At 32.9% G+C, this 27,896-nt stretch overlaps 4 protein-coding genes across 5 annotated transcripts; 1 reads left to right on the top strand and 3 right to left on the bottom strand.

Moving 5' to 3' along the window:
* Positions 1 to 1,359: 1,359 nt before the first annotated feature.
* On the top strand, positions 1,360 to 7,178 carry LOC102611571 (potassium channel AKT1). 2 transcript variants are annotated; one of them, XM_015529599.3, is made up of 11 exons: positions 1,363 to 1,745; positions 2,367 to 2,732; positions 2,820 to 2,877; positions 2,971 to 3,291; positions 3,411 to 3,656; positions 3,780 to 3,878; positions 4,071 to 4,103; positions 4,212 to 4,397; positions 4,598 to 4,792; positions 4,892 to 4,967; positions 6,119 to 7,178. In XM_015529599.3, the coding sequence occupies exons 1-11, from the start codon at positions 1,552 to 1,554 to the stop codon at positions 6,994 to 6,996; spliced, it is 2,652 nt and encodes an 883-aa protein (XP_015385085.1). In that variant the 5' UTR covers positions 1,363 to 1,551; the 3' UTR covers positions 6,997 to 7,178. The 2 variants fall into 2 exon arrangements, with proteins under 2 accessions (XP_052298871.1, XP_015385085.1); XM_052442911.1 differs by having other exon boundaries at positions 1,360 to 1,745; positions 4,598 to 4,967.
* A 3,755-nt stretch (positions 7,179 to 10,933) lies between these two features.
* On the bottom strand, positions 10,934 to 14,604 carry LOC102611287 (hypothetical protein). Its single transcript, XM_006475716.4, is given in 8 exon segments — positions 10,934 to 11,165; positions 11,319 to 11,605; positions 12,011 to 12,134; positions 13,230 to 13,364; positions 13,366 to 13,377; positions 13,521 to 13,606; positions 14,052 to 14,287; positions 14,448 to 14,604. Coding segments are annotated over 7 exon segments (939 nt in total). The 5' UTR covers positions 14,254 to 14,287; positions 14,448 to 14,604; the 3' UTR covers positions 10,934 to 11,072.
* A 5,128-nt stretch (positions 14,605 to 19,732) lies between these two features.
* On the bottom strand, positions 19,733 to 20,852 carry LOC102610989 (putative EG45-like domain containing protein 1). The gene is made up of 3 exons (XM_006475715.4): positions 20,620 to 20,852; positions 20,210 to 20,508; positions 19,733 to 20,093 (listed from the first exon to the last, which is right to left on the bottom strand). The coding sequence occupies exons 1-3, from the start codon at positions 20,635 to 20,637 to the stop codon at positions 20,087 to 20,089; spliced, it is 324 nt and encodes a 107-aa protein (XP_006475778.2). The 5' UTR covers positions 20,638 to 20,852; the 3' UTR covers positions 19,733 to 20,086.
* A 2,120-nt stretch (positions 20,853 to 22,972) lies between these two features.
* LOC102610684 (26S proteasome regulatory subunit 8 homolog A) lies at positions 22,973 to 27,371 on the bottom strand. The gene is made up of 9 exons (XM_052439067.1): positions 27,046 to 27,371; positions 26,760 to 26,861; positions 26,032 to 26,255; positions 25,858 to 25,920; positions 25,593 to 25,756; positions 24,936 to 25,092; positions 24,722 to 24,820; positions 23,985 to 24,095; positions 22,973 to 23,310 (listed from the first exon to the last, which is right to left on the bottom strand). Exons 1-9 carry the CDS (start codon positions 27,245 to 27,247, stop codon positions 23,170 to 23,172), a joined length of 1,263 nt encoding a protein of 420 aa, XP_052295027.1. The 5' UTR covers positions 27,248 to 27,371; the 3' UTR covers positions 22,973 to 23,169.
* Between the last annotated feature and the right edge of the window lie 525 nt (positions 27,372 to 27,896).

Below are 27,896 nucleotides of genomic sequence, written 5' to 3' on the forward strand. Positions count from 1 at the left end.
TTATTGCATGCGTTTATTTTATTTATTTTTTAATTCTTATCCGATTTAATAATCCTATTTTTTTAGCTTATTATGGTTTGATTTAATTTAATTGTAATGGCATGTTTTTTAATGTTATTAAAAAAAAAAAAGGGCCACCCGCCGGACCCTCGCATTAATGTTTTTCTAAGACTGAATCTTCAATTCTTCATATTTTTGGGGCGTGAAGAAGCTACCCTTTTTTTTCTTTTCTTTATACATACTACTTTTTAAAATTGAAGAGACTACCCCCTACAAGATGGCTATCAATTTTTTTTTTTTTTTCCCTCTAAGTTTGTGAGATAATCTGTATGTGAAGATGGAAGTTGGCATTTTAATTATAATATCAATAATTATAATATTAATAAAAGAAGTATTCTTTCTTTCATTTTTTATTTAATTTTTCCCCATTTTGGAGTAGATCCTTTCCTTTTGGAGAGGAACATTTGGGTTGGACTTGATCTAAGTTTTGCATAGGGTGTTGCTACTCGTACTGAAGAATTAATGTTTTTTTAAGCGATCACGTATTTACTACTTCAAACCTATTGAGAGTATGAACTTATATGTACATTAGAGGCCTATTGAGACTATAGCTGGAAATATTCGATATCTAGGAGGTGAAATCTCTACTCTATCACAATATATGAGTATATATTTTCATCTAACTACGAATGTGAGAGAAAAATTTAAATTGAGTTCTTAAAAAAATTTTATTTTGATGTACTTCCAGAAAATAAGGATTGAAATTCTTTACTCGCCTTACATTTGCCTTGATTTTCGACTGTTTTAATTTTTTTTGGATATTAAATTAAATAAATAAATCACAATCATTTAAATTAATAAGAATCGCATGTCAATCATCTGACATGTGAGTAGAGAGGATCTCTATCTAAGGAAAATATAATTAAAGTAGTCCGGTAATTTAAACTTACCTCAATTTCAAATTTGCAATTATATTAGACTTCTCCAAGGCATATTTTAATTTTTGCAAGAATTAATTAAGTAGATTTTATATTTAATAAAAAATAATAAAAAGAGATTACTACTTATTTGAGAATAGAGACTTCTCTTGTTGAGTTTTGATATGGGCACATCTACAGTGTTTAAAGAAAATCATAACGAAAGTACTCAATGGAAGTGTCTCTAAGGGTCACGGAATAGCCCAATTTGGTAAGGGTCGGATTTAAGGTTCAAAACTGGTACTGGAATATTCAATTGAAATCATTGGAACAATATGGAGCCCACAGGTGGGGGGCAAAAGGGTAAAAACACATATTCTTGGAAAATTAACAATGGTGGGGTAGGATCGGGGACAAAGGACAGAAAGTAACTGTAAATTGAGAAACAAACATAACAGCGTGCATTAACAAAGAAAGAAAGAGAGATGAAGCGGAGTTTCGACCATGCAAAAGCCCTTATATAGAGGGGCAGCTCGAAACCAGAATTGCACAAGAAACAGGGGATAAATTAGAAAAAAAAAAAAAAGGCAAGAAGCAGAGGAAAATAGAGTCCCCTTTTTCTTTTTTCAAATTAATGGCGAGCCATCAACGAAACAGAGGAAGCGGGTTCAAGGTGTCCGTTTGCGGGCAAGAAGAGATAGAGCAGTTGTCAAGAGACGGCAGTCATTACAGTCTCTCTACCGGGGTTCTTCCTTCGCTCGGTGCAAGAAGCAACCGTAGAGTCAAGCTCAGGAGATTCATTGTTTCCCCTTATGATCGTCGTTACAGGTGCTTGCCCCTCTGTTTTCCCTGAGACTTGCTTTTTCTCTTTCTGTTTCATTTTTTTAATGGCTGGTATGTTGACTTGAGTGTCTTTAACATTATTTTTGACGTGGGATCTACAAACAAGCCACATTGATTCTCGCGAACCTTTCTTTTCATATTCAACTAAACTATTATTATTTTCCCATTAAAAAAATAGTTTTTTTTTTCTAATGTATTTTGTTTTTATTTGTGTTTTATTATTTTTTTCCCATTTTATTGTTCTTCATCAAATTCTGTTTGTTTCTTCACTTGCATGCTATTTGAATCATGGATTCTTGTTCTAAAAGTGCCATCCGTACGGCATGTTTTTGTGGAATTTCCTGGAGTCAAGACTTAGCAGTTCCTAATTGGGGGGCTAAGCATCACATGGTTGCCTCCTATCCTGAAGATTCTTTCTTTTCTTTTTCATGATGAAACTGATGCACATAGATTTTTCTATCACTTGTTGCATTTCCAAATTGTTAATTCTTGTGCTTCTTGATCATTTGACAGAAAGACAGGGAAAAAAATGTTTTCTGATATCATACAAGAAGAACAAGTAACATTGTGCTAAAACTAGTTCTGAATTTTATGTAATGCATGCAGGGTTTGGGAGACTTATCTTGTGCTTCTGGTCATCTACACAGCTTGGGCTTCACCATTCGAATTTGGATTCCTTAGGAAGCCCCAGCGACCACTTTCCGTCATTGATAATGTTGTGAATGGATTCTTTGCTGTTGATATCATTCTCACTTTCTTTGTGGCTTACCTCGACAAAGCCACCTACCTACTGGTTGACTGTCCAAAGCAGATTGCTTGGAAGTATGCAAGTTCCTGGTTGGTCTTTGATGTCATATCCACAATCCCATCTGAACTTGCTCAGAAGATTTCACCTAAACCGCTCCAGTCTTATGGCTTATTCAACATGCTTCGCCTTTGGCGTCTCAGAAGAGTTAGTGCTTTATTCTCCAGGTACAGACATTTTCCCAGTTGTTAACAGTGTCTTGTGGATATTTTGTTTATTGCTAGGGACTCACCCTGCATCATTTCTTCAAACAGATTGGAGAAAGATAGGAACTACAATTATTTTTGGGTTCGATGCTGTAAACTTATTTTTGTAAGTGTCCAAAAGAAAAATTTCTATGCCTTCCTTCAATGAAAGAAATGTGTTTTAATAAGCCTTATTCCTGATTATAGGATTCTTTTTTAGGTCACCCTTTTTGCTGTTCACTGTGCTGGATGCTTCTATTATCTTCTGGCTGCTCGTTATCACAACCCCGAGAGAACCTGGATTGGAGCGTCGTTGGGACAAAACTTCCTTGAAAAGAGCCTTTGGATTCGCTATGTGACTTCAATGTACTGGTCTATCACTACGCTAACAACTGTTGGCTATGGTGACCTGCATCCTGTGAATACGAGGGAGATGGTCTTTGACATTTTATTTATGCTCTTCAACCTTGGATTGACAGCGTATCTGATTGGTAACATGACCAACTTGGTTGTCCATGGAACTAGCCGAACTAGAAAATTTGTGAGTCAATACTTATTGTTATATTCAGATCCTGACATTTGTGAGTTCTTTTGGAAAGCTTGTGTTCTTTTTCTTTTCTTTTAAAATCCTCTTTCCTTCCTTGTATCCCAAAATCTCAGAGGGACACCATACAAGCTGCCTCAAGTTTTGCTCAGAGGAATCAATTGCCCATTCGTCTGCAAGATCAGATGCTGGCACATTTGTGTTTGAAGTTCAGGACAGATTCGGAGGGACTACAGCAGCAAGAGACTCTTGATTCTCTTCCTAAAGCCATTCGATCTAGCATTTCACACTATCTTTTCTACTCTCTCATGGATAAGGTGTATTTGTTTCGAGGGGTTTCTAATGACCTGCTTTTCCAGCTGGTAATTCAATGAAAAACACACTGCAGTTTTGTATTTTGATGCATCTTTTTTTTTTTTTCTTCTCCCTTTTCTCAGAGTGAATACTTACACCTGCATCTTTTTTTCTGAAAATAAATTTTGAAGGTCTCAGAGATGAAAGCTGAATATTTTCCTCCAAAAGAAGATGTGATTTTGCAGAATGAAGCACCGACAGACTTCTACATTCTTGTGACTGGTGCAGTGGTAATTTTTTATTTCTTTCTTTTGTTTTTCATTGTTCAGAAATGAGTGTTCGATGTCAGATCTTTTTAACCATGCACTTGAAGTTGAAAAACAAGCTACATTTTGTTATTAAATTGCAGTAGCAAAAATTATCTATTACATCAAAACTCTCATTATAGTCAATATGCCTCTAACTTCTGAATGACCTCACAGGATCTATTGGTCCTCAAGAATGGAGTTGAACAGGCAAGTGTTATCGTTTGCAAACTTTATTAATTACTGAAAAGGAATGCTTGTCAATTAATTGTCTTCAACATATGGGATGATTACTGAAATCATGTTAAATGCTTGAAGGTTGTTGGAGAGGCAAAAACTGGTGAAATTTGTGGAGAGATTGGAGTACTATGCTATAGACCACAACTGTTTACTGTGCGGACCAAGCGATTGAGCCAGCTACTACGTCTGAACCGTACCACATTCTTGAATATTGTTCAGGCCAATGTAGGAGATGGGACCATAATCATGAATAATCTCCTTCAGGTCGGTACATTCTGTAAGACGTAGTTATTCACCCCATAGGTAGAACTTATAATCTTTTAGTACCTTGAAATTTCCGTAGTCTGATCATTTCTACTTTCCAAGATTTGGAGGGTTATATTCAATTTAGACCTGTCATAACCTTGTAACCTTTTAACATTTTATGCACGTTCTTGGCTTTTTTTTTTTTTATCTTGGGGCAGCATTTAAAAGACCTCAAGGATCCTATTATGGAGGGAGTTTTGTTGGAGACAGAGAACATGCTAGCTCGTGGAAGAATGGACCTACCTCTCAGTCTATGTTTTGCTGCACTTAGAGGAGATGATTTATTGTTGCATCAGTTGTTGAAACGGGGCCTTGATCCTAATGAATCAGACAACAATGGAAGAACAGCCCTGGTTTGTTTAACTCATTTTAACTCTGAATTTTTTTCAATACCAATTTCTTGTAACAATGTGATTAAATTCCTCCTTTTTAATTTGTTCTATTTCAAACAGCATATAGCAGCATCCAAAGGAAGTGAGAATTGTGTCCTTCTCCTACTGGATTATGAAGCAGATCCTAATAGTATAGGTATGCTGGTTACCAAGTACATAATCAGATTCTTTGGTTTTGTGCATTAACTATTCTTCACTTAAATTATCTTCCTTTTTTCTTCTTTCTGTATGGTTCCAGAAATTTTTATCTACTGTTTTTTTATTAAGGTGGAATCAACTTCGTGAGTATTGTTTTCTGTTAAATCTTGAAATATTTTACATACTTGAGGCCACTGTCTACTTCTTGCTTTCTTTCTTTTTTTTTCACCCTAAAATATTATGGCGGGTAGATTCATATAATGGGACTACAATGATTGTATTTTATCATTTTGCTGTCACATCCATTCCAGTTAAAAGCGAATGAAATCTCTTCTATTTTTGCATATTGTGTGAATGGTTTCGCCCTGATTGATTAGTCTCAGCATGTGGTCCTGGTTATGTTCTGTACATTTTTAGTTCAGTTTCTAGTTGGCCTACTTACACCCTTATCCAGAACAACTGTTTTATAATCATATATAAACATTATTATTAGAGGCATGCATGTACAGATCCTGCACTGTAAACTAAAGAATTATATAAAAACCAATTTTAGCTCTGTGAAGGATTTGGTCATCACTCTCTTTCTTAATATTAGTCTCAATAATGCAGAAGTCACATTCTGCTAGCATTTATATTGTTTTGATCAAATATTTGGCATTGTGTAAGTCAATGCAAATAAATCTATCTTATTAAGACCTGTTCATGTTTGTTGACTTTTAAATTCTTTGTAATATATTCTTGTTTCTGATGCATGACTGTCTGATATAGTCATGCTATCGTAATTTTATGGACTAATGTTGTAAGGTCATTTCTGCTATGTATTGGCACGCCTAGTTTTATGACAGAGTTGAGCACATTTTTAAATAAGGCTTCTTTAGTCAACTGGACATCTGGACGTCGTCACACACATACCTGATTCTGCTGCACTGTATATGCCTTTTGTATGATCCCAAATTATTAAATATCATGTGCTTCTGACTTGTCCCATTCGTCTTTGCTTGTTTACAGTAGAAACATATTGTGTAATATAATTTTACTTTGAACCAGTTGAGCATGCAAAATTTTCATTGAGCATGAATTATAATGTTATTTGGTCCAACAGATAGCTGTAATGACTTTTTTTTTAAAATTAATTTCACATCCTTGTAGACTCGGATGGGAATGTACCTCTATGGGAGGCGATGCTGGGTGGTCACGAAAACGTGATCAAACTGCTGATGGAAAATCATGCAGACATCAACTCTGGAGATGTGGGACACTTCGCATGCACTGCTGCTGAGCAGAACAACTTGGAGTTGCTTAAGGAAATTGTTTGTTATGGGGGGGATGTCACACGTCAAAGGAACAATGGTTCCACAGCTCTTCATGTTGCAGTTTGTGAAGACAATGTTGAAATAGTCAGATTCCTCTTAGATCAAAAGGCTGATGTTGATAAACCAGATGTCCATGGTTGGACGCCAAGGGATCTAGCTGATCAACAAGGACATGAAGAAATAAAATGCATTTTCCAATCTTGTAAAGAGACGAAAGCTCAATCTATCATTTCAGTTGCTGAGAGGCCGCAGCAAGAAGTTCACTACCTTGGGAGGTTCACAAGTGAGCCGGCTATACGTCCGATAACCCATGAAGTCTCTTTCGAAGGTGTAGATGGGTCAGGGAGCCAAAACCATTCAAGGCGTAGGACTAATAACTTCCACAATTCACTATTTGGAATAATGTCTGCCGCCCACAATGTGGAAAAAGATATACTGTTTCCGCCTCAGCACACAAAAGTATTCAAAGCTCCTGGCATTAACTCTGCTAGAGTGACAATCGGTTGTCCAGAAAAGGGAGAAGTTGCAGGGAAGCTTGTGCTGCTTCCCTCTACCTTTCAAGAGCTACTTGACATTGGTGAAAAGAAATTTGGAATCTCGCCTGCTAAAGTTTTAAACAAAGGTGGAGCTGAAGTTGAAGATATTGAAGTGATTAGAGACGGTGACCATCTTGTTTTTGTCAGCGATGGTGGCCAAAACACCTCGAACCAGTAGGGTTTGTAATATAACTGTATCATGGGTTTGTAAATTCTTTTTCTTAAAAAGTTTATCGGCCACATTGAAATCCAGTTCAAGATGTTGGATTGAAGCGGATCAAAAGATACATGGTGATCGTTGATTACATATGATTTCAAGGCTGATTCTGAGGAAAATTATATATATATATATATATAAAAGAGGGGCAATGTACATTCATCTTCTTGGAAGAATTTTCAAGGAAATGACAGTCTGTTAGATAGCTTCACGAACACCTTCGAGCATACAAGAAGCTCTATTAATTTTATTTTTTAAATATCTATTTGTTTATTTATGTAGTAAAAAAGACAGTGAAAAATATGTTATTCTCTAAAAGATTTTTTAAATATAAATAAGTTAATATTATTTTAATTAAATAAATATTTTTTAAAGAAAAAATAAATGGTAATTAAAGTACTTCTCTCTCTCCAATAAAAAGTAATAAAATACAAATTGAAAAGTGAGAAAAATAACTTTACAAAATTGAATAAAGCGAATCATTTCTTATTTGAAGAATCGGAATTGGAGTGCATTTTAGAATCTTAAATGCTGATGTGACTCTTCAAATAAGTAATAAAATCTTATTTGAAGAGACTTTTAGAGATATTCTTAACATAGCAATGTTAGAATAGATTGAGTTATTTATACTTTAAAAATTATTTTAAACACTTTAATTTAAGAAAAAATCATTACAAAACAAACCTTCATGTAAATTACATTTAACAATAATTTATTATAAGTTTTTTTTGAGAAGTTAATATAAGTTAATTATGTGATATTATAAGTTAATATCACATAGTTACTTTGAAAACCAATATAGTATACTCATTGTGCGACACATAATTCTCACGTCCTAAACTCTAAGGCCATTTTTGGTTTGAAGAAATGAGAGGAGAGAAAAAAATTGGAATGGAGGGGAAAGGAGAAGAAAGAAGTAGAGGAGAATAGTGAAATTAAATTTTATTATTTGGTTTGACATAAAATTTAATAAGTAAAGGAATTACAATTTTTTTCTTTAGACAAATTTATCATTTACTTAAATATTAAATTATCTATATTAGTAATGAAATATAATTTAATATCAATACCAATTTTTTTAATATCAAAAAGTGCTAAAACAATTCATAATTTATTAGAATACATACATACATACATACATATATATATATATGGCGACGGTCGACGGTCATCCGGTGATGGTCCAGCAGCGGTCCGATGACTGTCCAATGGAGTTCCGACGATGGTTAATTTATATTTTTATATTAAATAAATAATTAAATATATTTTATTTATTTTATTAAGTTTCTTAAATAATTCATTAAATTTTATTAATATAAAATCATTTATAATATTAAATTGATAAAAATTAATTTATAAATAATAATTATTAATGGCATTAAACAAGTTAAAAAGTTGAACGGTAATTTTGGAAGCTTTGGTTTCCAATATAGAGAGAATTTAAATTCTTCACTCCTTGGTGCGGAATTCAAATTCTACATTATGATAGATATTAAATTCTAATGAAAATTAAATTTTTATATGTTTTGTCCAACAAAATAATGAAAATAAAAATAAAATTTAAATTATTTTTCTCTCATTTATTTTCCCCTCTCAACCAAACAACACCTAAAAATATGGTTGGCATGTGGGATTGCAGAGTATTGTGTGTGGGCCCTTCATTAGATTTAAGCAATCTCATGTTTGGTAATTGTTTCAAAACGCATTGGGTTTGCTCTGGGGGAGTGTTTCCACATTAGTGTTTTTTTTAATAGTAATAATAAAAAATAAATATAACTTTATAATTTAATAGAATATTATATAATATTAATATATTTTTTTTTATTTTTACATTATAATTATTAATATAAATTTATAATTTAATACTCAATAATATTTTATTTTATTTTATTTTTATTATATTAAAAATATAACTAAATAATGTATTATTTAATTCTATTACAATAACTAATATATAAAATTGATTAATATTCAATAAGTTAATATAACTAATAATAAATGTTTAAATATGAATAAATTTGAATAATATTAATTTGAAATTAATAATATAAAAATAATATGAATAAATTATGAATTTTCTAACATTTATATTAAAAAAAGTTAGATTCCTAAAATTTAAGATTCTATATTTATTATTTTTCTAAGTACTAATAAATATTATTTTCTAAAAATATAATTTAAATTAATCACAAAAAATTAATACAGTATAGTTCAACACCAAATATAGTATAATTAAAAATTAACACAATACAATATAGTAGCAAGCATTACACAACATTGTTATAATACAATGTTAATGCAATACAACATAATACAATACAATGTACTAAATGCATGCTAAAAGTTTTGAGGAAATCAATATTAAAAAAATAATTACAAAGTATGTGTAATTCTTTTTATTTTTTAAAAATAAAATATATAAGAGTACTATTAAAATATTCATTTTAAGCAATTAAAATATATGAGTACTATTAAAATAAAATAAATTTCTTAAGATAGGATATACTGAATATTTTTATTAGTGTTTTAAATAAATAAAGTTAACTAATTTAAATAGTTAGATTTAGGATCTTTTTAGAATTTTAAGCAGTGTATAAAGTAGGACTTTTTTTTTTTTTAAATGGGTGGAGTAATTTAAACCCACTTAATTCCTTATTGCATCCTTTTTTGAATTAAAATTTTCATTGTGAAATATAATTTTATCAATTACTTATTTGACCTTAGTCTCTCTTCGTCCATCTCCTTCCCTTAATAAAAAACTATCGTAATACATGAAGTAAATATTGCACTTAACAAACAAAATTATTCAAAAATTAACAAATGCAACTGTATTGTAAAATTATTCAAAAATTAACAAAATGAAAGAAACACCCATTATGTAAAAAAAAAAAAAAAATTATGTACCACTGTAAATTTATTAGAAACTTTTTACTCAAATATGAGATGTACAAACTTTGAATGACAATAATAGATAAGAACTGATAATATTATAGCAAATTGAAATAATAAATTATAATTTGATAATTATTTTAATTAAAAAAATGGGTATCGAAAGGAAAATAATGGATTCAAATAGCACTGCCCATTAAGGATTAGTATACGAGTGTAGGAAACTAAGAAGGTTATGATTCTTATGCGTTGCTGCCCAGCCCTTTTGATATTAACATGGAAAAGAGAAAGCAATTGCTCCTGCAGCAATCCAAAACAAGTCTTGTCATCATTCCATACCAAATCTAACCACAAATGTATTCGTTTTAAGTACAAAATTGAAGTACTAAACCTCCACCAAAGCTTTCAGTCGTAGCCTTTATCTCTCCTCTGCCCTGCTAGTGGTTTAGTTCTGCGTCACTGTTTACTTCAGTTTGTCCGGTCGAGCCAACATATGCCGTTCTAAAGCAAAATAACCTCGACAAGTGATGTTGGTACCATTTTTTGTTAGGGGCAAAGCAAATAATGATGCTGCCACTGGCTTTGGTTGTAATTTGTGATGGGTTTGGAGCTCTCTGCTCATGTATTTACTTCTCGCTTGCAATGAAGGAACAATGAGGGTAGAGAGATATACAGTTCACCGACCAAGACTAAAACATCGGCCATTAAGTACGAATTATTTTGGGGATATTTTATATTTTGTTTTTCTGGTTCTAGTACCTTTGCCTATTTGATTTTGACATTTTGTTATGGTCACCGTTCAGGCTCAGGCTCAGCAACTCGACCGGGTCAACAGGGTCAGCAACTATTTGTTTGACGGATTGCCCACCTTAGCAACATCAGCACAAGTCACGGGGGCTGGACTGTTAATTCCAACGAGAGTAAATTTGTCATCACTTCCGGGCACTCCCGAGAGTATTATTTCTACCCTCATTACCCTCATGTCAGTCAACCTTTGCAAGACCAGAAAAGAATGAGAGCTTTTCTTTTTTTTCCACGTTCTAAATAAACAAATTAGCCGAGCAAATATACATTGTAGTTTTCAGATCCCGAAGAATTTAAATTATTCCAAAGACATCATATCACTTGCTTAACCTCCGATCCATCAACTACAAAAGCTTAAGCATTTTCAGACGTTCTTCATGTTCTGAATCTAATTTTGGTGGCGTGTAACTGCCATGAAGATCCTCCACAACATACTCCTGCCAAAAAAAAATTAAAAAAATGAACAGCAAGTATTTCTGAATTTTGGAAGTGAAGCAATTAAAGATCCAAAGCCAGCAAATTGACAAAACCAATATCTATATAGAAGGCATAACACAAATTCCTAGAGGACAAAAGGAACCCGATTTTACCTTTGTGAGCTCCTTCTTGGTAAGAATATGGTAGTGTTTCTGCCAGATCTTTTGAATAGCCATGGTAGCAGCAAGGAAACCATAAGCTATACCAAGAATGGCAAAAATGACAACAAAAACGATAACCAGGGCAAAGCATGCTTCCATAGATGCAGGGAAACAATCCAAGACTCCCCACCCATAGCAGCAGTTCTGGCAGCCAGCCATCCGTGGGTCGTTAGTATTGAAGGATGAGCAATGTAGTATGAGCCCAAAAAATCCAAGCAGCACAAAGAAGGCCATAACCCCTGGAAATGTTCACACAACCAATCTCAGGGAGCATGCTTTAAATGTGCACAGACGCATAGAACATAGAGAGAGAATTGTAAATCAGGAGACCAACAAACTGCATGCAACTCGGTTGAGGAATGTGAAAGGGATAAAAGCATGCATAACCTTTGTTTCTCTCTGTAGGAAAACATAATTTTTGTACAACCAGATACATTAAATTTTAAAATGCAACCGTTCTGAAAAACCTTGAGATGGCCTAGAGCAGTTATAGCCATTACTATTAGATTGTGAACCACAAATATTGACAAACAACTGAAAATGCAATATTCTTCCACAAAACTATATAAACTACAGCGATATATATTTTAGGATTGACATACATATAAAAATGACTGGTGTACTTAAGGCTTAAGGGAGTTTACCTATACAATAATAAAATGGTATAGGATGCTTTGACAGAATACGATCCCAACCATCACTGAATGAATTACGGAAGGCCCCATCTTTATCCATGAGGTATGCAAAGCCACCCATTGCAGCAATTATCTGGAATTAGACAATAGCAGCAGAGCAAAAACTCAGTTCCAGGTTCTGAGAACAGGCTACTCTACAGCTATAAACACATTGCAGAACCTAGTATGGGCTAGGTAAATCTAGATAGGACGTCAATCCAAGATATAAGCAAACATGAACAAGAAAAAACTGACAAATATAGGCCAGGATAAACATTGACCCGACAATTAAAAAGAAAAAGGGCAAGGTATCGTGGTTAACTGTACAAGACAATGAAGCACTCAATTCAAACTATCATGAATATCAAGCATCTAAATTCAACTAATACCGTTAGCAGAGAAGTAGAAGTACAGATCTATGAAACCATCCATGTTTGAAGAAGAGTGGTACAGACAACTCTTAAAACTTTTAAAATTTATGAAAAGTTAATTGTTTACTATTCCAAAATCCAACAGGATCATGAGTTTGTCAAGTCAAACATTCAGCTCAGCAAATGTCAAACCTCCAACTAAAACATAAACATTAATGTTGGTTCTTAGTATTCAATCAAAATCTTCCCCTTTCAACGTCTTTCATTCAATAGCACCAATTAACAATTTAACAGCACACCACATTGATACTAATTGTTTATACATCATAACTCATGATATCTGAATCACCAACTGGATCCACGCAAGCCTTAAAGTGTGATGCACATGTCAAAAATAGATCTCAAATCAAGAAAAATCATTATCAGACAGACACTTCTATGGATCTGCCATCGGCCTTTCTTCCTTGCTTTCAGTTCAAACGTCAATTACAGAAATTCTTTCATTCACCAACACAGAAACCCACACTACCAATACAATCCAGATTCAATAAGAAAATAGTGCAGTCACCTGTAGAATAAGAAAATGACCAAAATGACAAAAATGTTGTGCTGAAATTAATTAAAAGAAATAATCCAACAAAATTGCTAAACGGGATTTACAAATTTGGAGAAAACTCAAAAACTAGCTACTTCTCTTTCTTTAATTAATATTTTCCCAGTGGCAGAAAGTACACTAACTTCTGTTAGTACTCAAATAAGAAAACAAATAGCACAACCTATGCACATTGAAAAATGCAGAAGAAAGTAAGATTACTCACAGTTTGTACAGCCAAAAATACAAAGAAAACATCCCTTGCCACAAAAAGTCTGAATTTTATTTTGCGCCAAGAGTTATCCTCAAAAAGTTCAACTCGAAGATGAAATTGGGCTTTGCAGGTTGTGCAATGCGAAAATTGCAAATCCTTCCTGAAAGGAGAAAAAGCAGAAATGCGTGGAAGGGCGAATGTGAACTATCAGATCATCATCAAAAGAAATTGAAAAAAGAAGTGTTCCAATTTTATATTTCAAAATTGGATCATTAAAAACCATAAAGAAGAATAACACTTAACCTTAACGGAGCGCCAATGATCAAGACATGCACGATGAACAAACTGTTGAGTGCCTTTGCACATGCATGGAGATATCAATTCATCATCTACGACATTGAATGACAACAATTAGACCACGGATACACTTTAGAAGAAAAATCTATTCAAACTTTGCTCAGAAGTTGAGGGACAAAGGCACATTCCCTAATTTCTATCTGTGCTTAGTTTATCAGTTCCAAAGATCACACATTGAACATAAGATGCAAAGTCCTTTACATTGCTTTCTTTCCTTCATCAATAATCAATTCCCCAAAAAGCTTTCTATGCAACCATATAATCCCCCCCAAAAAAAAAATTCAAGGTAAGCAGAAATATTGATCACCGGAAATTGTTACACAGAATCATAATTCATCAAATTCTACTGCACAATTAAACAATTTCTCAATCGTCAAAGCAACCAAAAAAAAAAGAAATTCAAATAACAGAACAACGTACAATTGAATCAAATTTCAAAAGAAATTAATGTAATTATACAAAAAAAGATATAGTCACCTGGTTCACCATCGTTTTCGAGGCAAATGCGACAGCAAGGAAGAGAACCATTCTCGATATCTTCATCCTTAATTTCACTGGAGCTGGAGCTCGAAGGCGAACTTACAACAGGCGCGTCGGAGACCTCCTGGCTCCCAAGCAAAGGATCGGCATCGCTAGGGTTCCGTTCAGAAAACTGCTCCAGCTGTAAATCCCCTTTCATGGATCGTCTAGCAAATAGCCTTTTTCCAAAAATCCTAACAATTTTAATTCAATTATCAGCACACCACACGGATGATGATCAGAACAAGTCAAGTCAACAGCGATGATAATAAAATGCTTTTTTTAAAAAAAATTAATCGAAATTACGACAATCAAGTGGATATTGTTGTTGGAATAATATAAAATTAAATATACCTGGAAATTACAGATTGATTTGCAGAGAAAAAGTTACTGCACTTTTTAGAAGGCGTACATGAAATAATTTGAGAGAGATAGATAATCGCTCTCGGCTATAGAGTGGGCTGCTGGGGGCTGTTTAGAAGTCTTATTTAGCTGGCGCACATATGGATTTGGAGCTGAATACATTTGGGCCCAAATAGCGGATTGGCCTAAGCTAGCGTAAGTTGGTACTATGTCGTATTTTGGTTGGTCCGACGTTGTACGAAGAGTGTGGCGCTAGTTTAAATCTCAATGAAGGATGATGGTGACAGGCTGACAGCCAATCATCCTCTTATTTTTGAATTTTTGGTCCCTAAAAAATGCAAGATAAAAAAAAAAAAAGAATTTATAAAAATTCTAGTTCTTAACGGAAACTTAAAAAAAATAGTTTTAACGGTTTTATTATTGTTAATTACCTTTTAAAAGATGATATATAATTTTAGTTTTTCATAATATTTATTCTGTTTAAATTTATGATTTTAGTAAATGATAATTATATATATATATATATATATATATATATATATATATATATATATATATATATATATATATATATATATATATATATATATATATATAATTAAGCAACCACTTGTTCCTTTAAGAGCGATGATTTTAAGTATTCATTCAGGTATTAAAATTTTAGGTTAATTTTATTGGCGTCCACTTGTAATGATATTTATCGATCGCATTACCTCCAAATGTTTGAAAAGTCATCAACCAACACCTAATTGTTGGAATTTTCGTTTAGTTTGTCTGTTCACTAATTTAATTAAGGATATAAATGTAAATGTAAATAACTAATCTATTGAAAATGGAATAATTGAATATTTTCCATTTAACTGTTTAATTTACTTTTGTATCCCCTCATCTATTTTCATTGTGTCTTCCTCTTCGATCTTTTTCTCCACTCACCCATAGTTCATAAACATCAACAACCACATTTTACATCTTACTTTTTAAGTTAGGATCTAATAACTTCAAACTTTTGTGCGCAATCAAAACAACAGAGATTGTCACTTTCGCTTGGGGAAATCATTTTCCACCAGTTAGCCCATGATAATTCAAATTACCCCATCACCCTCATATTCGCAGCTTCTTAACGAATTACTGTCCAGTAGTATTTTTTTTTCTTTTTTATCCATTCACTTTTTGTCACATAAACATAATAGTTCATAAACATACGGCAAACAATAAATGAAAAAAGAGCCATACTACAAGGTCACCCTAAATGTTTCCATGATATTAAATAAAATAATCATACTAAAAAAATTTGCTTTTGAACATAAAAGTAATTCCGCACTCAAATAATAATTAATAAAAAAAAAAACGCAGTACTGTATGAGACGAATTTTGCATGCTCTGGTTTCTTTCCGAACATGCACAAAATGTTTGGGAGCTTACGTCCTTTCAATGGGGATCGATATGTTACATCGTTCATTTTGTGATTTTTGGACCTTTGTTGAGTCTGCTTAATTTGACTAAGTTGTCGATCGGCTAGTGATATTATGAGGGTGGTGGTTATGATGATGTGGCGGGAGAACATGGGAAGCACGTAATAAACACTTATATAGTGGGGTTGTTGAGTCTTCCCCACAGCGAGCTTGCACGGCCTCGAAGCGTTCTGGATTCATTTTGTTTGCGTGACTTTAGAGCCAGATATTTGCCATTTGAAGCGTTAATGATGTTTCTGCTGTTCGTTGGGAAATGGCGATGGAGGGCTGGTTCAAATAGAATGCTGAGCCACTTTGCTGCGACTCCAAATCATGATGGTTTGGTAATGGCTGTAGGGATTGATTAGGTTAACTATTTTAGTTGTTCAAAATATGTGAGTTGCTGTTTCAAAGTACGAAATATCTCATGCTGCTAAAAAATTAAAAGAGAGCATAAATTAGTTTATATGTAATAAACTAATAACCAAATATAAAGCAGTAACAATCCCATTAAGAAAACGCTCATACACATGAAACCAAGCCCTCAAGAGCAACCTATTCTGAAAATAGAGTGTTAGAGCTTTCTGCGCTTTATTTATCTTTAATCAGAGTTGTATTGAGAATCAATCATATTCAAATTAGAATTGATTTAATCACAAAATTGATATCTAGAAAACTAAAGCTCTCGGTTTTCTTAGTTTTCTTCACTGTTCAACTTCTTTTTGCTATTCAAAACTATCGTGTTTAGAGTGCATTTTTTCAATAGTCGTCGTTGTATACTGAAGATCAAACCGCTTTATTTGTCTTTCTTGTACCTGAATTTAATTTTAAGGACAAGTACTTTTAATTCGCACGCTTTAACGTTAATCAGTCTTCTGTTGTTTCTTGATTTGCTGTGGTCTTAAATTTGCTTCTTATTGTTCTGGTCCTTAATTATGTTATAGTCCAGAAGACTTTCAAGTTAATTATGTTGTTCCATTTGTGACTTGATGTTCGGAAATACAATTAGTTCATAATACTTAAAAAATGTAATAAAATACAGTTCTCAATAATAAAAATTAAAAAAAAAAAAAAACTAATGATAATGAGGGTGTTGACTAAGTTATAGTTGTAATTTATGCCTTGCCCAAAATAGCACGTGACACCAACTTACCAGAAGCAGTCTGTCAATTGCATAGTCATACGTTTGACTCCCTTAATCTTTGGTCCAGCTGTCTCCACGGAGGTATAAAATAATTTTTCTCCCCGTTCACACGCTTGAAAGTGATTGCTTCCATTGAATTATCGATTTTGTATTGACTCAAATTTAAAGCATATTACTGAGTAGGAGGAATTCTCAACTGTTAATTTCTGTGCGAGTGTAAACATGACTCTTTAAAGTTGACTTGTTTATTGAATAATTGTCCGACAAAATCCCGGTGCAATTTTATTAAAACGTGTTAAATACGTGCTTAATTGCTGGGTTTTTTCTTTCTTTTTTTTTTGGGAATTCAATTACTGGTCTCACTATTGATATTCATTTTCAAAAATTGAAGCGCTTGTATAATTTCGAGTCCTTTCAGTCTCCTAACCTATATGGTCCATGCATGCATTTTATTTTCTTTTGTAAGGGACACAGAATCTCACAGCCTTTTCATTTTTCAAGGGTTCACATTAGCACAGTGAAAAAGCTAGGGCAAATCGACGACGTTTTTGGCGTCACCATGATGATGAAGTAGGTATATCCCAGTGACGTATGTATAAATTTTCTCTATTTGGAATGAGGAATCCTTTCAGCATACATGTATTCTGAGGAATAAGGAGCCTGGCCTGAATGTGAGGTTTTACAATGGCTTTGGATGCTATTGGTATTGGAAGACGAATTAGTGGCAGTACCATACCATTTTCTTTGAATTTTCATGTATTCTAGACTTTTGGGGTGATTTTTGAGCTATAACTATATTGATATTAATTAATTTAATTTGACTATTATCATGATATATTTTTTTTTTGTATTCAAATTTCCGTTCAGGTTATCTTCTTTGTTAATTAGCTACTATCTTTGTTTTGAATGAGACATCAGGTCATTAGGAGAATAGAGACTATAATTTTTCCAATATATATCGCTTATCCTCTTACTATTTCACAATAACTAATAACCCCCTTGTCAGCATAATTGTATTATATTATCCTTATTTTTAAATATATTTTTATTTATATTTATTATAAATTAAATAAAATCATACAAAAAAAATTTTAAGCACTAAAAAATAAAGAATTATATTTTTGGTGTGAATTAAAATATTAATAATAAAATTTTTCTTGTATTTTTTGTTATTTTTATATATTTTCTTATAATAAATATATATTTTATATTCCCAAAATTAATTATCAAACAAATGACCAATTTTCCCCTCTTTTCCTTTAATTTTTTGTGGTAAAAGATTTTTTAGATATTATAAAAATAGTAGGGATTGAGTGGTATATACTGACTTTAATAAGGGGAAAATTGACAGCCTCCCTTAGGAGAAAGCAAGCCCAACACGATGAATTTCAAGAATTTTGATCCCTAACTATTAAGATTTGTTTTAATACAAACAATGTTGATAAGTCCTTATCTATTAACTTAAACTTTTGCGTCTAATATAATAATTTCTATGGCAGCTAAGAGCATGAAACACAAGGTTTCAAAGATTTCCCATGAAAAATAAGAATCTTATTGAAAATAATAATAATTAAACATGTTCCGTAAACACTTATTAAACACTCGATTTATAATATGTAGAACAAATCTATACTATCCTAACTAAACTCAAATAAGAATTAGTGGTGTTCAGAATTCAATACGTTTTGCTCAATCCATCTGATTTGTAAAAATCCAATTTGTGGATTGGTGGATTGGATTGGTTTGAAAATTTAAAAATCCGCAATCGGTGGATTAGATATGAATTTACTTCTATAAATCCGTAAATCCGCAAAAAAATAAAAAAAAATATTTATTTAATAAAAAATTAAACTTGTAAATATGGCATTATACTTACTAATAAATAAATAAGTTAAAATATAATTACATTAACACCATTATCCGATAATAATATAAAATAAAAATAATTAAATAAAAAATACAACTTCATAATTAATTAATTTTCATGTATTGATCTAAACAAATGAGATTTTTTTCTTTTTAGTGTGTTATATTTTGACACTTTGAATGTATTTTTAACTTTATTAAAATAATTTATTTATTTAAATCTTATTTAACTTTGAATTTGATCGGTAGTAAAATCATTTTTACATTAATTTTTTATTTAGTTAGTTTGTAGATAGGACATGATTAAAAATTTTTAACCTGCAAACCAATCTGTAAAATAGTGGATTGGATATGGATCGGGTCAAATCTAGATCTGATTCACAGACATATCAATTGAATTTCATTGATCCATGGATTGAATTGGATTAAAAATTTATAATTTGCAAAATTGTAGATTGGATATGGATTGGTTTTCAACCCGCAAAATCCTATATGCAAACACCCTAATAAGAATAGAGAATCCCACTAAAATAGAAAAGAAATACGAAAATTTCATTCCAATAAGATATTGAAAAATAAAAATAAAATGAGACGATTAGTTCCATTCTACCTAGATAGCTACCAAGAAAATTACTCGCCCGTATATGAATCAAATTGGACAAGTTGAAGAAGTTTCCGAAGCCAAGAAGCATCACGAAAGTCATAGGATAGTGAAGAGATTCCCATAAATTTGGAGTATTCAAAGGCTATGGAATAAGAGAAAGTAAACGACAGATTATATATATATATATATATATATATATGGAAGAGGAGGATTAACAGCGACGAATTAATGGGCAAAATTTATCATTAACCCTCAAATTTTCGGGAACAATAAAATAACACAAAATTAACAATAGTACAACTCTGATGTCATAGCTGATGAAGTCATTTGCTTGCAGCTACATATATATATTAAATAAAGAACATTAGTGAGGAGAAAATCATATATATGAACTGCACCAAAAAACTCATCAGATTGAATAGAAACATTTCTAATCGGAACTAATGTACTCATTCCCATAAATAAATAAATAAATAAAGTGGTGACTTTATAATCACAAATTTGCATCCTTGTAAAAAAAGGATCAATACAATATCAAATCAGCACTGCATCCAAAATCCCATAATCATACCCTGCATATATAGAAGTAAAACGACATTAGTTTCAGTACATTCAATGAAATTATTTTTTAAATATATATACACTATAATGAAAAGTATAACAAGGGTTACGAATGGAGAGAATTTACTGTTGAAATTCTACGTTGATCAGAGTGGCAGTTGAATTGGCAATAGTCCTGAAGGCAGTTTCGGACAAAACAATGGTCGTGCCGGAAACAGACGGTGTAGATTCCAATTGAAGAGCGTAATCAACGATCCTGATTTGAATAGTCTGCTCAGGTTCACAGGTTCCGGGCTCCGAGGCGCTTATGCATCTCACCAGGTACTGCCTCCCGCAGATGGCCCCATTATCCCATATCCCATCTCCAGCCGCCGCGATAAATTGCTCGAAGGAACTGAGTCGGGTCATTTCCATAACACGTTGTCGCTGTACATGAACATTGGATCCCGATAAAATTTATGCATAGATATGTTCCAAATTCAGCAAAGAAATTAATTAAACAAGGTGATCAGTTATTGATGGTTTTCATTGACTTACGCAAAAATGGGGGCCCATAGCGGGCAGCAGTGCCGACGTCGGCGAAAGAGGTGTTACAAATCAGCTGTGATATAAAGAGGAGGAAGGATAGCCATTGGAGGGCTTGCCGTATCCTGCTGAGCATCCTTTTTCTTTCTTTTTTCTTGCAATTGCAGGAAAGTTATTGCATTATATGACGATAGATGGTTATTGGGATGTGTAGGGGATGCTCTCATAATAATGTTCCAAGTCAAACACATAACGTAAAAGGTTTTTAATATGTTAAATACTTTGAATACGTTTAATTTAATTTAAATTTTATTAGAAAAGTAGACGGCTAGAGAAATACATGATTTTCGTAAGTCAATGCCAACTCAGAACGCGGATATAATATAGGGATGATGTTAAAACGATGTTAAATTATTAATCAGATTCAATTATGAAGTGTACAGGTGTTACAAATATGACAAATGAGAATGTTCATCAATTAAACTATTTAATTAGATTAGAGTATTGGACAAAAATTAAGGTAAGCAAATTGCGGAGCAAAAATGGTTCCAAGCAGACGGGCCAACAAGTTAGTAGATAGTGAGTTGCGGATAAGAGATCGAAATCGAACGCATCACTCTCGCCCAGTGGCCACGGATAAGCTTAAGCTTGACTCTAACTCTATTGTATTGTTTGATTGTTAAGGACTGAAAAATACAGAAGCAGTTTCCTTTTGAAAATTCAAAGCCATCTCCATTCTCCATCTAGTGGGGTCTCTTTCTTTCTTTCTTTCTTTCTCTTCTTTGTCGTTCTAGTTGACTGGCTTACTCAATCATTATTATTATTTCCGGAGGATGTTTGATAGCTAACGATTCGGTAGTAGGTAGAGAGTTAATTTTACGTAATTCTCTTGGTGCGAACACAATAATTTTTTTATATAAACATGTTATTAAATTATGTCGTCTATAAAAATCAATACAGATATATTATTAAATCATATAACTTAATAATATGTCTCTATAAAACATAAACAAGAGCACCCATCCATGTGAAATTACACATGTCTTCACACACACACACACACATCTATATAGGGCAAAAGTTCATTTAGTTCTTATATTTTAATATTAGTGATTATTTAATCCTTGTATTTTTAAAAATACATTGAAACATCCCTGTCGTTAAATTATTAATACCCCTACCGTATTTTTTTATTTCTTTTGTCTTATTTTTACAATATTACCCTTTTATAATAGTTTTTTTGTTTGGACATTAATAAAAAGAAAATAATTAAATTACCAACTTAACCCTAAAAAATGAAATAAAAAAAATTATATTAATTTTTAATTGTTAAAATTTGTATGCAAACTACCAAGTGTGCAAATGGTGCTTACAAAAAAATAATATAATTTTATTGTTATTTTTAGGGTTAAATTGATAATTTAATTATTTTCTTTTTATTAATGTCCAAAAAAACTATTATAAAAGGGTAATATTGTAAAATAAACCAAAATAAAAAAAAATAATAGTAGGGGTATCATACTTTAACAGCATGGATGTTTTGAGACATTTTTAAAATATAGGGATTAAATTGACACTAATCTTAAAATATAGAGACTAAATAAGTTTTTACCCTATATATATATATATACACATACATACACGTGTGTGTGTATTTTGTAGACCCATATAAAAGTCAAATTATAAAGAATGAATGTCTAGACAATTGTAAGAAAAATTGCATGAAATTTTAAAAGCACAACAATAGCTCATAAATGTGGAAAAAGCCATGTGGGTATCATCTAGATTTGCAACATTTTCTTCTAATCACATGCAAATGATTTTAAAATTTAAAATAGAGAGATTAACGCAATTGCTTTCCCTTTCAACAGAATTTCAAATTGTAAGATACATCACCCTCACAAATTGTAAGATACATCACCCTCACATAAACAGTGCTTAGATACATGTCATGTAAGATAGATGGATCCATTGAATTGAAGATGATGGTTGCAAGAGGCGTACTTATTCGCATCTTCAAGTAACTTATTCGCATCTTCAACTAACAACATCACCTAAACTTTATCATACGCAAGGAGCGGACAGACGCATTGACACATGCGAGCTGTGACGTGAGCCACGATGCAGAAGTTTCATTGTTGACAAACATCCAAAATATGAAATTATGGATCAGCGTTTGTTGCAAGGCAATAATATTCTAGATTGATTCTACTTATAATCATCAGTACAATTCTACCCAACCGCGTAGCAGGCTTAGCCTTTCTTTCTTTGAAGGACACAATCTTAGGAAACCGATGATAGTACCGCTGCTTACAAGACACAGACGGGCTTTTCCATTATTAGTGAGGTACTGAGGTTTCCAGAATTGCATGCGAATTTAAATTTAGATAAAATAGATTGCAAATTTGTTTATCATAAGAGGCTAGAGCGCAAGAAAAGACAACAGTCAGGCTAAAAGGGCCTATCGTGCAAATGTCCCCAGAACACGAGTGAGTGCCGTTAAGGACTACTTGAATCTTGCTCAGAAAATAAGCAAATACACAGCACAGCACATGGAAATGATTACTTCCACAACTTCCGCAAGGACATGTTCTTCTCTGTTTCTTTCTTCATGACCTTGGCCACTGCCATCTCAAAATCTTCCTGTGTTACATGGATCCTTCTCTCTCTTAGAGCAAACATACCGGCTTCTGTGCACACAGCCTGACAAAACAAAGAAAAGAAAAAAAAAAGTTAAATTAGGAGAAACAACATATCAAAATATATCGTTTTGGTTGGTTACATACACTCGCTCACACTTGCGCATTTGTCCCCTTCTTGATTTACAATGAAATAAAAACTCAGAATGACTAGATCCAACAATAATTATGGTTTAAGTTATGTAGAAGTGCTTGCATGCCAGCACGGTTGGAATCTCTTTACTCAACTGTCAAGTCAGTCCTCTATAAGTGGTGCTCACAATCAAAGGTGAGATTGAAGAACCTTCTTAATTGTGGATTATACCAAATTCTCATTTGTCAGCAGGCAGACAGTTTATATTGTTTTGAAAAATGCTATGTTCAAGAAATGAACTAGTTCATGAAGTTTTGACTCAAGTTTGTGAAACCCAACAGCAATGAACCAAGAGAAACCCTTTGACGTATCAACATCATGTTTTTTACACTTTCAATGATTATTCTTAAGACTAAGGGATTTATAAGAGCCTAGAGAAGACAGCAGTTTTGGCTCAAATCAAAAGTTTACCTAGAAAATTCCTAATACATTTCAAACAATAACAACTTAAGGTCACTTCAAAACAAATACAAATCTTCCCCTTTGCAACCAGACAACACAATCAGGGAGAAGAGAGAAGACATTTATAAGGTAATGAATCATACCTTAAGCTCCGCACCAGATGCACCATTCATCTTCTCGGCAATCTTCTTCAAATCAATGCCACGCATTAAATTCATTCTTCTTGAATGAATTTTTAGGATATCAAGACGAGACTGCATTAAATCGTTACGCACGACATCAGCATATTAGGTCATAGAAAGTGAGCAATGCCAGTTAAGGACACTTATGATAATAACAATGATGATAAAATGTAAAATCATAACCACCATCAATTTAGGATAATGCATATTCTTTATTTCTTATAAAGCACCATAATTAAGAAATAGTGCCTCATAAGAACTCATGGTCTGTCTCCAAGCATAAATAGATATATTTTTGTCTTTGGCAAGAAAAAGTAGCAACTAATCATGTAATTCAAGTAGTTATGAAGACATGAAATTGTAAACTCCAAAACTGTGTCTGGAAATGAAATAATTAAACCACCTTCTTATCCTTCAGGTCAACATAATGCATATGACAAGTATTTCTCTCCAAATAAATATATAATAAGATACAAATACAAACATTAAATTATGTATCATGCACAGAAATCTAAGCAAGATATATACCGAGAATCAAACATGCACTCACTTTGAGAGTCTATCAACTTCTTAGGTGGCCAATATTTGTGAGAGTGACTAACAGTTTAGGTGCTCTTAACGAAGAATAAGATATAAGAGCAGTTTTGTTTTTCTAAAAAAAAAAATTACTGAAGCAGTCATGCTAATGTCACAAGTACCTCTTCATTAGGATTTGGAAATTCAATCTTTCTGTCAATTCGTCCTGGCCTGAGAAGAGCTTGATCGAGAATATCAATTCGATTTGTCGCCATGAGAACCTGTTTCAAAAGTGTCATTAAAGTATTTAATATCTCACTTAGACACCATTAATAAAGAATGTGCTATTGCTTCTCTCATAAATGTACACATTTGCAAAGAATCCATAAACCATACCTTAATTTTGTTTGATGCTTCAAATCCATCAAGCTGGTTGAGCAGCTCCAGCATAGTCCTCTGCACCTCACTGTCACCATTTCCGCTGCCAGATTCCATTCGGGCAGATCCGATACTGTCAATTTCATCCATAAAAATGATAGACGGAGCATGTTCCCTGTTGAAACAAATGAAAGCAAAGATTCAACAATAAGACAAGAAATTAAAAGCAAAAGCGTAAGCACATCAGCTACATGCAATGTTACTTATCCACGGGCCCACATTACAGGAAAACAGATTGTGGAATGATTCCATAACAACCAAAATGATTTCGTGATTTTCTCTTCATGGACAGAAGCTTCACTCTTGTTTTATCATGCATAAAATTCAGAATAGCTACCAACTGATAACAACACTATGATCACAACAAACATAGAATCATACAATGCCAAGGCCAGAGATAAACCCATTTTTACATGATTACAGTTCATTAACAAAATGAACAAACAATACATGGCAAAAGCCCACCATCTACAGTCACATAAGAGCAGAGAATGCCAAAAGAAAGGGGGAAAGAGAGAGAGAGAGAGAGAAAGAGAGAGAGAGTGTGTGTGTGAAATACATAATGAAAAGAATAATCCATTAACAATTCAACAATAAGGTGGAAGAGAAACAAACCTTGCCATAACAAAAAGTTCTCTAACCATTCTGGAGCCTTCTCCAATGTATTTCTGGACTAATTCAGAACCAGAAACCCTGATGAAAGTACAATCAGTATGATGAGCCACAGCTCTAGCCAACAGTGTTTTGCCAGTACCAGGTGGTCCATATAGCAATACACCCTGTTGCATGAGAGAGAGAGAGAGAGAGAGAGAGAGACTCTTAGTCAAAAACATACATCATCAATTAAAAGATGATAGAATACTTAAGAAAACAAACGTACCTTGGGTTGAGCTATTCCAAGAGACTCGAACAATTCGGGATGTTTGATAGGAAGCTCAATGACCTGCAAAGATTACAAGACACAACCAATCAACAACCAACAATATTGATAATTAAGAAAGTAAAACATAGCCAAGAACCCCAATAATAAAAAGACGATGCACAATGAACATACCTCCTTGATCTCCTTAATTTGCTGATCAAGGCCACCAATCATGTCATATGTAGAATCAGGGACCTTTTCAACCTTCATAAGGTTGACCAGGGGATCTACTTTGCTTGGCAGGATCAAATGAAGAACATAGCTGTCATTACGAAGTGCAACTCTTGTTGACGGAGTGATCTTGGTTATATCAATACTTTTATCAATATCAACAACATATTTCCCCTCAGATGAACCTAGAAGAAGGAAAAGTAGATATGAAAGTACCTTAGAACAACGGACGTAGTATGGAAGCTACAAATCCCTAAACTATGAGTTTCAGACAATATATAACCGCACAGAGAGACTAAAATCCACACAATCGACAAACAAAGCATGCTGCTCCTTTCACTGATAGAAAGTTTCCCTTTCGGAAAGCTTTAACCTGGAAAAACCACCTGGTGTCTGACCTAAGTAAACTATTGGCTGTATAAGGAAATCATGCCTCAAACAAAAACCCTTCTGTTTAGAATCCGTTCTAAGATTTTCAGTTCATGCACATGATATCAACACAAATGCCCTTGCAATTTCCGCTAAACGATCATAGACTCCCCTCAAAATCACATACAGATCTACTTGAGCATGATGTAAGACAAAATAACTTACAATTGAACAAAATAAACTGTAAGCACACAATTACCAAACATTGAAGTCTTGAATATTACATACTATATCCTACGAGCTAAGTGTGAAGCATCAACTTACCTTAACAAGAACCTTATTTTTTCCCATAACTTTAACAACTTCACCGACATAGGATCCAGGCTCTTGAAGAAGCTGTAATTCTTCTTTAAGCATCCGCACTGTCAAAAATTTTCCAAAACTCAAACAAATCACTAACTAATTCCACAATTAAGAATCACACAAATAATTCGTTAATCGTATAACAAGAAATCGAAAAACAAAAACCTAGGGAACATGGTATAGTTAATAAAAAAAAATCCAAAAAACTCGAAATTAGGGTTAGGGTTGAGATAAACAAGGTACCTCTAGAATTGAGTTCGTTACGCTGGGCTTCGAGGCGATTGAGATTGTGGGTTTTTTGACGGACTTGGAGCTGGAGTTCGTGAATGTGTTGGAGGTAGTATTGCCTCAATCCCTCTCCTTGTTTCGATGCTCCTTTCGCCGCACACACCTCCTCTGGCGCCGCCGATTCCGGCTGCTTCGTTTCGATTCCTACAGCGGCCATTCTTTCCGAGTGAACGAGTTCGATTTGTTCGAATCTAATTGTCTTTCGGATCAAGTCTCGTTCGGGTTTGGTTTGTTTTTAGTCGCTGTAATGTGACCGCAGCGCGTTATATATATACATTATAGTTTCTTTCAGTTCAAGTCAGATTTTATTTTAGTTTAGCTTTTGAGAAATTTTTATTTCTTTTCCCCAAAAAACAAATATTTTTTTTTGTTACTATTTATAAATAAATATATTACAATCTGCATTATATTGGTGAGCCCGGAGCACCAATATGTACAATCCACCGCTGCAACCCGCAAGGCCAACCGTGAAATTTTAATATTTTACTTTTTAAATATGTTTGAGTCTTTTTCCAATAAGGATTCGACAAATAAATTATAAAATATAAATATAAACTCTAATATAATTTAGATTAAATTACTAATATTTATATTTTTTATTTTTTTAATAAATTAAAAAATTTCTTTTAATTGTAAAATTATACTGTACCTATAATTAAAATTTATAAATTTAAATGAAAAAAGTATCAAATGATAAATCCTATCTTTTTCTTATTGGAAATACTAAATTTCACCTTAATTTGTTGAAACTTGGTTTGTAAACAATTATCATAAATTTTTTAACCATGGCCACGCTCATAGCTTCC

Source organism: Citrus sinensis, chromosome 1, assembly GCF_022201045.2.
Source record: "Citrus sinensis cultivar Valencia sweet orange chromosome 1, DVS_A1.0, whole genome shotgun sequence".
Taxonomy (NCBI): Eukaryota; Viridiplantae; Streptophyta; class Magnoliopsida; order Sapindales; family Rutaceae; genus Citrus; species Citrus sinensis.

Bases quoted from the DNA above. Each gene is read 5' to 3' on its own strand.
- LOC102611571 (XM_052442911.1), top strand. From the start codon at position 1,552: ATGGCGAGCCATCAACGAAACAGAGGAAGCGGGTTCAAGGTGTCCGTT. The intron at 1,746-2,366 runs GTGCTTGCCCCT...TAATGCATGCAG, and splicing joins CCTTATGATCGTCGTTACAG to GGTTTGGGAGACTTATCTTG. The intron at 4,968-6,118 runs GTATGCTGGTTA...ACATCCTTGTAG, and splicing joins AGCAGATCCTAATAGTATAG to ACTCGGATGGGAATGTACCT.
- LOC102610684 (XM_052439067.1), bottom strand. From the start codon at position 27,247: ATGGCCGCTGTAGGAATCGAAACGAAGCAGCCGGAATCGGCGGCGCCA. The intron at 26,862-27,045 runs GTACCTTGTTTA...AATTTTTGACAG, and splicing joins TAACGAACTCAATTCTAGAG to TGCGGATGCTTAAAGAAGAA. The intron at 24,821-24,935 runs GTATGGTTTATG...CTTTTGAAACAG, and splicing joins AAGCATCAAACAAAATTAAG to GTTCTCATGGCGACAAATCG.